Source organism: Ostrinia furnacalis, unplaced genomic scaffold (assembly GCF_004193835.3).
Source record: "Ostrinia furnacalis isolate ACB-3 unplaced genomic scaffold, ASM419383v2 OfSCF0802, whole genome shotgun sequence".
In the NCBI taxonomy this organism is placed as follows: domain Eukaryota; kingdom Metazoa; phylum Arthropoda; class Insecta; order Lepidoptera; family Crambidae; genus Ostrinia; species Ostrinia furnacalis.
In genome coordinates this window covers 1032101-1044209 of record NW_021131041.1, presented here as the reverse complement: position 1 = coordinate 1044209, position 12109 = coordinate 1032101, and the positions used below count along the sequence as shown (strand labels likewise).

The 12109-nt window shown below is 39.4% G+C and overlaps 2 protein-coding genes across 6 annotated transcripts in view; one reads left to right on the top strand and one right to left on the bottom strand.

The window, feature by feature from the left end:
* Positions 1–6820, top strand: part of nebu (solute carrier family 2 member nebulosa) — a 60645-nt gene extending 53825 nt beyond the window's left edge. For 4 of the 5 annotated variants that reach the window (XM_028300878.1, XM_028300874.1, XM_028300877.1 and 1 more), the window contains exons 2-3: positions 3277–3382; positions 3898–6820. In XM_028300878.1, the coding sequence (XP_028156679.1) occupies positions 3277–3382; positions 3898–5261 (1470 nt within the window). In that variant the 3' untranslated portion in view covers positions 5262–6820. Of the gene's footprint in view, positions 1–730; positions 864–2074; positions 2213–3276; positions 3383–3897 lie in introns of those variants that run through there. The other variant, XM_028300875.1, reaches the window with a different exon arrangement.
* Positions 6821–7210: 390 nt separating this feature from the next.
* Positions 7211–7793, bottom strand: LOC114350175 (uncharacterized). The gene is made up of 2 exons (XM_028300852.1): positions 7670–7793; positions 7211–7638 (listed from the first exon to the last, which is right to left on the bottom strand). The coding sequence occupies exon 2, from the start codon at positions 7592–7594 to the stop codon at positions 7211–7213; it is 384 nt and encodes a 127-aa protein (XP_028156653.1). The 5' UTR covers positions 7595–7638; positions 7670–7793.
* Positions 7794–12109: the final 4316 nt, after the last annotated feature.

Genomic DNA, 12109 nt, shown 5'->3' with positions numbered 1-12109 from the left:
AACTACCTATTTTAAAATTTTCTGACACTTTCTAAGTGTTGAATTTTATGGAATTGGGAAAGAAGTACCGAGGTTGAAGCGTTCATGACCAAACATTGCAGTTGAATATTCAAGTTCTGAATTTGATTATTGATGAATAATAAAATAAATCCTACTAGCTCGATTGATGGTTTCATTTAATTTATTTAAACCAGGTTACCTATAATAATATTTTTTGGTTAATTTATGAAAATATCAAATTAGCCCGTAATCCTGAATCCTGATACATAAAGTTAGCCTATTAATATAACACAGGTACGACTGTACTCAGTGTTGCACTATCAAATGCGATTGACGCGCCTCTATGCCAGGGTTTTTATGTTCCTGCCCCCCTAGACAAAACGCACTTTTTGATCGAATCGAAAATCGAATCCGTCAAAACTCCATACAAAAAAGGGCTTTTCGACCACTTTTCGACTGGTTTGCGATTAAAATTTGCACTTTGTCTAGACCCACTGGTCAGGCTATAACTTTTATACATGCACAAATTAAACACAAATTCACCAAAGCGATATGACAGTTCACGTTTTGGCCGAACGGCATTAACCCGAGGCAGCTCAACTGAAATAAAAAAGGCAGTTGACGTTTATATAATCGAGCGATTAGATAACGCTCTTAACTGCGTTGCTTAAAGTTTATTTTTACTTGATACGCAAAAGTGATTGTTGTTGACTCCATATCTGTGTTGTTGACTAGCAGTAATGTCAACATCATCATTTGGTCAAATCCAGCTGTGTCGTAGTTCGCGAATAAAAACAGTTTGCCTCCGTATTTCGTATGGAAGAGGCGTGTGTTATAAATTCTCCGTCGAGAGAATAGTGTAAATTATAGAGATGAGACGTATTTACTAGAACAGATCCACACACTAGGTATTTTACAGTACTAAGTGGCACCTATTCCAATTTTTAAAATACTTGATCCACCTAGTATTTTTTAAAATTACACGATTTCCGACCCTACCATCAAAGTAATAGAGGTTATTATTGCATAATACGTAGTCGTGTATTACACGCACCGCGTATTTCTCGCTAAGTATTTTTTAAATTACACGATTTCCGACCCTACCATCAAAGTAATAGAGGTTATTATTGCATAATCCGTAGTCGTGTATTACGTGCACCGCGTATTTCTCGCTAAGCTTATGTGCGAACGTAGAGATTCACTCCGTCTCTGTCTGACAAACAAATTTGAGCGCAGGCAGGTGTGAGATAGGAATAGGTGTTTGATGTATTACGTAATTTAAACTCTATTTGTACACAGGTAAGGTTTTGAATATTTTAATTTTTGTTCTCTCTCATCCAGCTCACTCCTTGTTGACTAGCCGGTAAAAAACCAGTTTTTATTCTTCCGACAGGTTTGTTTTGGTTTGTTGTCACGCGTCCGTGATAATTGCATAATTTGTATTGAAATAGTAATTTGATAATTAGATTAAATTGGAATAGTTTTCGAGTGCTGATTAGATAGAATTTAACTCCTGTTTCTGAGAAGTTACCCGCTAAAATACCGGTGGTGACAAAAGTTCCCAGAAATTTTTGGTAGTAGATGACCCATGGGGAGTTTTGTCACCAAGATTTTTTGTCTGTTTCTTTGTCAATTTGGGCGTGTTCCTTTACATGTAGGGAGATTTGCTATTTTTGACATCAACGTTGATAAATTTAGCGATATCTGTGATATTTCTTTAATCTGTAAGCGTTTTGTGAGCGATGTGAAAAAATGTTGAAATGGAACACTCTCAGTTTGACATGAGCCGTCACACGTCCGATTTTTGAAGTGTTTATTTTTTATAGAAGAAACATTCTATTCTACAAGTTATTCAATTTCAAATTGCATTATTAATACTACGGTTGTATCTTTTCAAAGAAAATTGTATTTTAAAGTCATAATACGTGGATTAGTCCGCACTCCGCACTAGTCGCGTCAAGTATGGTAAATTACTACGTACTAAGTGGAACAGGTATTTGGATCACGTATTAATAAATACTTGGAATAGGTGCACCTAGTATCAAATTTACCTAGTATAACCCATCTCTAGTAAATTATTAGTTTTTATTAATATCCGTCCAAAATGAGGTCTTCATTGTACCGTAATCGTCCTGGAAGTGATCCTGAAAGAGAGCCACTGCTTCCTGCGGTCCCTGTAAACAGTTATCCATCTACCAGCTATGGAAATGAGGTAAAATACAATAGTAGATTGTATATTATTCGCAAACAGAGTTGGCCTTGTCAGCTTAGCTGAACTAACGCAAAAAAATTGAATCATTAGTCAGTAGCCAAGAGCGAAGTTCTAGTAAATACAGTTTTCTCATTGTTATCTCTTAAATAGAAATGTTTTCGTACTTTCTATCTTTAATGTTATGTAAACTTTCCATTTTTCGCTTCGTCCTTTTTAAGAGATACAGTATTTTAGATAACACCTGCCTGATAACCAAACACATTCACTTTGTTATCATTTAAGAATACAAAGAAATAATAAAATATGTAGGAGTACACACATCAGGTATTTAGTAAGTTACTTCAATAAAACTGCAATAAGTAAATTAAAAACAAAACAAAATGAATGAACAAATGATGAATTTGTGCTAATTCCTTTACATTCATCATTGTCAAGCTGGAGATAAAAACAGTTTTCCATGTGTCATTGAACAAAAAAAATACTGTTTAGTTTTCGCTTTGAAAACAGAAACATTAAATGCATTTCCATAATAAGCAGGTTCATATCCTATGTCTACCTACATAGGTGTGTAGTGATTGTATAGGTGTCATGTTTCTTACAGAAATAGGAAATGCATGCTCTCTGATTTTGTTAGCTAATCAACAGCTGATCTGTTATTTGATACTGAATGTCTGATTATCCTTAGTTTTAGTAAAATAAAATAAATTACACCTTCAATGAGATTTGAATGCTTACTTAAGATTTATTACAGATATGAGTGTTTTTTTTTTGTCATTCCTTTACTTTGAAATAGGGCATCATATTGCTTTAATGTCCAGGACCCAGGATGTTCATTTGGAAGGAAGTCACTAGATTTACCTGATGGGTTCTGATGCAGAATGTGCACTTTGCAAAATGTGGACTTTTCTATAGATAATAAATTAATGTAAGGACTGAAAAGTTTGTTTATATTGAAATAGTATAAAAAGTTTAGAAAGCATACATTCTGCGTCAAACCTGCCTGCTGGTGTACTTGAAAATTGGTTTAATAGTATAATTAACAGTTTTTATTTGTTCCATTCCAGCGAGAAGGCAACGGCATGGCCGAGGTGGGCATCTCTCAGACGGTGCTGGTGGAGCCCCGCGGCGGCGACGGCCGCAAGCTGCCGCAGTACATCGCAGCCCTTGCAGGTGCGTTTTATTAATCGTTATTTATGAGTTATAATTATAAAAGCTGACAATAGTGACTGAGTTTCTTGCGCTGCTTCTTCTCAGCACTGGCCCATTTATTGTCCTGAAGCAGTGGCAGGGTTAATACTGGGACGTGTAAAAATGCTTTTTAAAAGACTACTTGCATAAATAAATGAGTTCTATGAGTTTTTAAAGATATCCCTTGGGAAAAATTACATTGTCAGCCTCACAGCACATGCTCGTTAATTTAGGAGCTATGGGTACAAGCTTGGCCTTATTTGGGACTAGATAGACAAACACAGACAGCCAGGTATATTACTGGGGACATGAATGCTTTTTTCTAAAATACACACTACTTTTAGGCTTGAATCTTAATTCTTGTTATTGTCAAGCTCTTAAAATAGACGACTTTTTCCCTTATTATGATTTTTTAGCCTCTTTGTCTTTACTAAAAAACAATAATATTTTTTATACTTTTTGCCTCAAAAATAACAGTATTATTTTGTCCATTCCAGCTACGCTCGGCGCCCTAGCCGCCGGTTCTATGCTGGGCTGGTCGTCGCCGGTCATCTTCACCATCAGCCAGAAGAACAGCACCGATTATTCTTTCCCCGTGTCCGAAGCTGAAGGCGCGTGGGTGGCCTCCGTCATCAACCTCGGAGCCGCTGCCGTCTGCTTCCCAATCGGACTTATCATGGACGCTATAGGCAGGAAGAAAACTATGCTGTGTCTTGTGATCCCTTTCACACTCGGCTGGCTATTGATTACCTTCGCAACAAGCCTTGCGATGCTCATCGCTGGTAGATTAATCACAGGAATCGCTGGCGGTGCTTTCTGCGTCACAGCGCCTGCCTACACCAGCGAAATAGCCCAAGACTCCATCCGTGGTACCTTAGGAAGCTACTTCCAGCTCATGATCACAGTCGGTATCCTATTCGCGTACGCCGTCGGCAGCTACACATCTGTGTTCGTGTTCAATATCCTCTGTACGTTGGTTCCGATTGTATTCTTCATGGTATTCTTCTTCATGCCGGAGAGCCCGAACTACTTGGTCGTCAAAGGCAGGAATGACGAAGCTCGTGAGGCGTTAGTTCGTTTGAGGGGACGAGCATATGACGTGGATGGAGAACTTGATGGGCTTAAGAGGAAAGCTGAAGAAGCGAGGAACAATCCGGTCTCGTTCACATCTGCCATCACAAAGAAGAACGCTCTTCGAGCCATCATGATCTGCTATGCTCTGATGCTGTTCCAGCAACTATCAGGAATCAACGCGGTCATTTTCAACACGTCGACAATCTTCGCGTCTGCCGGCGCTGCCATTCCAGCCGCCATTTCAACCATCATCATCGGAGTCATTCAAGTCATCGCTACATTCGTTTCAAGTCTTATTGTGGACAAACTCGGCAGGCGTATTCTTTTACTGCTGTCTGCTTTAGTGATGTGTGTGTGCTCGACCGCTCTCGGAGTGTTCTTCTTCCTGAAAGACACCCATGGTGATGAATCGTCGATTGTGCTGGCGATATCATGGCTTCCTCTGGTGTCGCTGTCGCTATTCATCATCGCATTCTCGCTGGGCTTCGGGCCGATCCCGTGGATGATGGCGGGTGAACTGTGCCTCATTGACATCAAGTCTTTCGTTGGCTCGACTGCTGGAACTCTGAATTGGCTTCTGAGCTTTACCGTGACGAGTACTTTCATCTCTCTGAACAACGCCATCGGATCCGGGCAGGTGTTCTGGCTTTTTGCCGGCGTCATGGTGCTGGCTTTCTTATTCATCTTCTTCGTCGTGCCAGAAACCAAAGGCAAGAGCGTCGATGAGATACAGCTTATCTTAGGCGCGGAGCCGCCCGCCGAAACAAACGCCGACGACAAAAAGTAAACCCGGACTGAGTTAAGAACTTTTTTTACATTGAGACTTGGAGTCTGTTTTCTTTGGTGTCACAAAAGAAATGCGCTTCGTGAGCAATAATTTAGTTTTTCTGTACCAAAGAACTTTTATCCCATGATGTGGAGACGTCGAATTAGAATTACGCTGTCTAGCTCTGTGGTAGGTTTAATTATTATTTATTTATATCGTGTAATATACGGTTGTTAAATTATTGATATAGCCGGGTTCGGCGGCGATGTTTCAACTCAATGTGTAAGTGAAATTGTAAGCTTTAGTCCAAAAGTCATGAAAACTATTTATTATTAAGATCAGAATGTAGTGTCATATCATAATAAATGTTATTTATAAAATATTCTTAGATAAAATATGCCATATAAAGTATTGGACACATAAAATCTACTCTAAATTCTATGAGCCGTTGTATGTAGTTTTTATATGAATATTATTGGTTTTATATGCATATAAATTATACTGTTCATATATTTATTAATGTAATAAAAAGAAAAAATATACATTATAGCCATACTATCATAAAGTACAGTCGACAGCAAATCGAAATTATATTTTTGTTGCAAAATCGTACCTTTACATAAGTGTTAACTACACAGTGTTTTGTTCGATGTGTTGTCGTCCGTACCTAAATGTTGCTGTTGTCGAGTCATATCATAGTTCATCTTCCAGTATTATTGGCAATACTTAATGTATTTCTTCTTATATTATTTTGTGTATCTACTTAAAATTCGTAAAGTAAGTTACTGCCATTTTATTGTAGCCAATACTGCTCTACATATTATTTTATCTTATGATATATCATAATATTCTAAGCGCCATATGACTTGTAAATGTACTATGTACTGTTTTTTTTATCCTAAATGGAATTAATAAGCATCACACATTGAGAATAACATACTGATTTGGCTCGCATCTATTTATATATTTGTACATAAAAACCCAGTAAGTAGTGCAATCTATTTAAGTTGACATCCAGCAGATTATTATAATCCTAATTGTTTAGATAATGTATTGTTATTTATGTAAATAATGCCACTTGCCAATTATAAGCCAGTCATTTGTACAATATTTTCTACTTCTTTTTATACATTCGAAATTGGACCATGCATTGTTATTTTTAGGTGGAAAATATGTATTTTGATGTTCCTATGTATATTTTTGGTTGTCAATATGACATGTCTACGCCGCATAACTATTTTTATACAGGATGCATTAAAAATCGTGGTTTTAGATACATTCAATGAATTTTACGATATACGATTCCATTCAACCTGTGTATACTGAGCTCTGTCCGTCTCACTCCCTTTCCTAATGAGTGATCGAGACGAATAGAGCCTAGCGGAGACCCAGAGCTGTGACGGATGTCGTATCGAGCCATGTTGTCGATAGGATTTTCGTAACTCAGTTTTTGCAATACGCGCTTGCGTCGATTTCCGTTGCAACTCTGTTTCGAATTTATTTTCGTTGTATATATTGTTATTAGACATAAATAGTTGCGAATGTTTTGATAGTTAATGAATAAATGTCGAATCAAACTATTCGCTGTTTCAATTTTTATGTATTAAGGGTTAAATAAAGCTTTAATAACACATAGAAGGCCCTCAGTTCGATTCAAGCGATTATCATAACTTCAACACCAGATGGCTCTGTACTATCATTTGTAGTGTTACAAACTGACCTTTCAAGTCATTGTATTAAGATTTAAAATCGCATGATATCTTTGAGCGATGTTATGAAAGTTAAGAGCGTTGTAGCAAAAAGTTGGCGTTAGAATTTTAGGTTTTTATTGCTTGACGTCGCGTAGTGAGTGCGCAAACTGCATTTATCTGTACAATTTCAACGCTGCGTCGACTAAACGATCTTAATCCGTAGTTGTATCGTACCTAAGACAGTACATCATACATAATAATAAAGAAATAATGTATAATTTACCTATTTGATTTTTTCTCAGANGCGGCGGCGGCGGCACGTCTCTTCTCTGCTTCCGCGATACGGGCCCTTAGTGCTTCGTGTGGCTTCGTGACGTCGGCGGTTATCTCCTCTGTGTAGGAGCGCGGTGCTGGTTCCCCTCTTCCCAAATGCACGCCGGGCTCTCCCATAACCCGGGTGCTAACAGCCGGCGCGGCGTGGTCCCTGGCGATGCGCGGTGAGGACGCGCCCCCGGCGGGATACGGGGTCAGCGTTGATGAAGTATCCGTGGTTTCCGTCGGAGTACTTCCTCCATGAACCGGCGGCGACGTAATTCTCCCTGCGGCGGCGGCGCTAGCCGCGGCGGCGGCACCTCGTAGCTTCTCCGACCTGGTGACAGGCATCTTCGCTATTCCCGTAATCCGGCTACTCGAAGGACCAGGAAAATGTGGTGATCCGGCTCGAAGGACCAGGAAAATGTGGTGGACTGCAGTGGACTGTATGCGTTTGTGTGTGTTCGAGAGCGCTGACCGGACGATGATGACTGCCGTTGAGAGCTTGCCCTTACTATGTCAGGCGTAGTAGGTGCTACTTGCAGGAATAAAACCACTATTTCACTTGCTGAGACTTCTCGCGTTTATTATTCGCTTCCTTTTCTCAGTTCTTGCTTCTTCAGATCACTTGTTGCTTGGAGCACTTGTTCTCTGAACTGAACAAAACAATACAAATAAACTTAACTTCAAATAAACTTGTCTCCCGGAGCGCCTCGCTCGGTATTTATAGGGCCCCGGGCTATATCCATCCCTTTCTCTCCCGATATTCCTGTCTCTGTCTCTCATGTTCTGGACCATAGTTCTGGAATGTTCGAAGCGAGAGGTCCGATGTTGCCGTCCCGTTTCTTTTTCTCTCGAATATTCCAGAAGTGTGTGGAAGAGTATTTGATGTGCAAGCGAGATGAGAGATAATGTGAGAAAGAGATGGAATGTTATTTATATCTAGTCGACTCTAATTGATTATTTTACAACATTTTATGACTGTTAACGTTGCTAATCAATTCTAATTAATAAGTTAGCGTATTTCCTTGGTCGACGTCGCTAACACTGCGGACACCATGACTTGCAACCTTCCCAAAGTTCATATTAATTAATTGTCGACGATCAATCAAAGAAAATGGCCGGTGTTATCGGATGTTACGTCACACTCAAAACGTTTGCATAACTCGACTCGTGGGGCGCAACGTGAGCGCCACCACGTGGCAGCTCACGCCGCGATGCTCTCGGAAAACAGGCAGCATTAGACAGTACCACACCGAACTCAAATGTCGAACTTTTTGCAGCGACCTTTACGTAAGTGGACTTATGTAAACGAAAAGGTCGCAATTAAGACGTCCTCCAGGTGAAAGAGCGACGCGAACTTTAGCTGAATCGCTAATTAATTAAGCAAAATCCGTGGCATTTTGAATTGGCGTCTATTTTTTTTTCCGTTGAAAACAAAAAGACAAATGAAATGACACACACATGGAATGATCGGGGTCTGCAGCAAAATGTTTGCCAAAAATACAAGGTGGGCCAAAATTTTTTGCAAATAGCAACACTTGATAATACTTATGTATCTCGAAAAACGGTTCAATCAAGGTAGAGATTATGTGCGTGGGTGATGGGAAACTGTGAATAATTTCATGAATTTTTAATCACTATGGAGCCTTTCATGAAACAACATCGTGCTTTATGTAAAACTAGCGGCCGCCCGCGACTTCGTACGCGTGGACCTCGTTTTACTCCATTAGGGGTAGAGTTTCGTAAAATCCGCTCTTAGCATCTATAGCGCATACATTTTAAATTTCAACTCTCTTACTTTAAACACATAGGACTTTCATAATATAAACTTCCAACCCTCCTTTTATCTCCTTAGCCCCCGTGGTTGATTTCTAATGATACATTTTCAGTATATGTACCACCACCACCACCACCACCATTTCAGCCATAGGACGTCCACTGCTGAACATAGGCCTTGGGGAGGCCTTTCATGTTGATCGATTGGAAGCGGCCTGCGTCCGGCGCTTCCCTGCTACCTTTACGATGTCGTCGGTCCACCTTGTAGGTGGAAGTCCCACGCTACGTTTTCCGGTACGCGGCCTCCATTCCAGAACCATTCTGTCCCATCGGCCATCAGTTCTGCGTACTATGTGCCCTGCCCATTGCTACTTCAGCTTGCTAATCCGTTGGGCTATGTCAGCGACTTTGGTTCGTTTACGGATCTCCTCATTTCTGATTCGATCTCGCAAAGAAACACCAAGTATAGCCCTCTCCATAGCACGCTGTGCAACTGAGCTTCTGTATACGGCCTATAGTGAGAGGCCACGTTTCCGAGCCATTAGTTATCACTGGTAACACACATTGGTTATACACTCTAGTCTTCAGGCATTGAGGTATTTTGGACGAAAAGATGTTGCGTAGTTTCCCGAACGCTGCCCAGTCGAGTTGGATTCGACGATTGACCTCCTTCTCGAAATTGGACCTACCTAGCTGGATCGTTTATCCGAGGTAGACATACCTACTTGTCGACTATCTCGAGAATTGAGCTTCCAACTGAAACTGGGTAGGGCACAACATGGACATTCGACATAAGCTTCGTTTTGTCCATGATCATCCTCAGGCCTACCTGTTGGGAAAATCGATTAAGGTCTTCGAGCATTGTTCCAAGATCTTCCAACGATTCTGCCATGACCACAATATCGTCAAGATAGATATTTTTTCTTTTTCACACAATAATAGTACTATGTTTCTTCTTAAGTATAAAGTAGTTTATGTTGCCAAATGACTTTTAGATTATGAGATGTGACCTGTTTTCTTGCAGTAATTTTCTCGAATTTTGACTATCTTAGACATGATAAAAATGCATTTTAATGAATTAAACATCAAAATTTTCTCAATACACTTTCTTCTTCAGGGTATGCTTATTCTAATGAATACATTCTATCTTCTTACTTAGAAATAAATTTGTTGTAATATTAGTTCAAAATTGTGCCTTCGCGAGTTACCTGGAAATCGGGCTTTCGAAATTCGCTGTTTTCGTAGGCAAAAATCCAATTTGAACGAGATTTTGTCAATAGACTTTCCGTAAAAACGTATGATAATTACGATGATATAAGTCAAAAGAAGCTATAACAATAAATTATATGACTAAAATCATTTCGAAATCTGCCAAATTCTCGATTTCTGCATGAAAAATGTGACAACGCTCTTAAGCGGGGCACTTGATTGATGAATTAATTGCAAGAATATAATTAAGTACAATTTTTTATAATTGTACATACTCGATAGATCATTTTCTACTCAAGTGTTGGCCACGTAATTGGGGGCGTTAATCGTATTGCAAAAACATCGATTGTTTCGTGTCAATTATATTGTTATGAGAAAGAATTTGATTTTAGCTATCAATTAATAAATTACGTGCAAGTAAAATGTACTTTATACAGTTGCAAATAGATCTGTTTTCCTATAATTTGCTGTTACATTACTCATTGAAGTATCGTGTTGCATACTTCGAATGCAGTTTGATCATGCATTTGTGTCCGACGAAAGACGACCTCGTGACAAAGATCATATTAACAAAGGCAAATCCAGGTCAAATTATTCATTCGAGTAGGAGGATAATGTCGCACGTTATCAAAATAAACTAATTAAACAAAAGAAACCAGTTTTACAAAAATACATTTATTTACACACATCTTTTTTACATTTTTTAAAATAAACATCTAACAACTGGGTACAAATGTTAAGAGCTATTTATACAGTTTAATATCCTCATATTATGCATAATAATTAGTAAGGTACACTTTCAAATTAAAACTAAGTAAAATAGGTTGGCCTACCCAGACCCCCATACATAAGAATAAACACACATGTAACAGGTTGATTTGGAGATGATATTCTAAANTTACAATTGATGCTACGAATATTCTGCATGAAAATGTTAAGACTACTTTTAATATTATTATTAGATAAATAGGACGAGCATGAATGTGGGTCACATACTATTGATTCAAATTCGTAAGAAGAGTCTATGTCCTTAATAAAATCAGGTGATATATTACCCATCCCTGTGCTTGTAGAACTGGTTGTGTGGCGCTCTAGGCGCCTCCATAGTCTATGGAATTCAGATATCGAGCCTCAGCAGTTTTCCGAGCGGGACATTGTTCATCTCCTGTTTTATGTTGGCTCGGTTTGTTGTATCGCCGACACGTAGCGCAATTGGCAGGTTCTTGTTGCTTTGGGCATTCTTTAATTGAATGCCCGACGTGGCTGCAGTGCCCACAGGTGGATTCAGTCTCTCGACAATATTTAGCCGAGTGCCCGTATTGTTGGCATTTGAAACACCTGGTCACAATTGTATAATCCCGTACTGGGCATGAGGTCCAATTTATGAAAACCCTTTCCTGCTGAATAATAAGCTTTCGGAGGTCAGAGGGTAGTTCAAGTATGTAGTTACAGTGACTCGCATTTTTTTTGCCGGATTTGTGGCTAAGTTTTACCTTGGCTAAGAACGCTTCTCGCTCTATATGCTGATGCTTACCCGAAATATTTTGCTCAAATAAACATTCCAGAAGTTCCTTTTCGGGGGTATTGGCGGGCACTCCTAGTAATATAACTTTTGGCATCCGTTTTGTGGTCTCTTCAATTTTCAGGCCCGAGGTTCTCAGCTGTTCTGACTGCTTGAGCTTCTCAAGGTCATCCTTACCTTCAGCGCTAATAATAACACCTCCCTCTTTGGTTTTTCTCATTCCGCGTATATGCAGTTTAAGTTCTTCGGGCTTGATTATTGTTTGAATGAGCTTTTTCGTGTCTTCGCTTGACTTATCTTTGCTAGTTGGGTAAATGGCCAAAGTGCTGGTGCTCGAAGGTCGTGCGATCGTATGT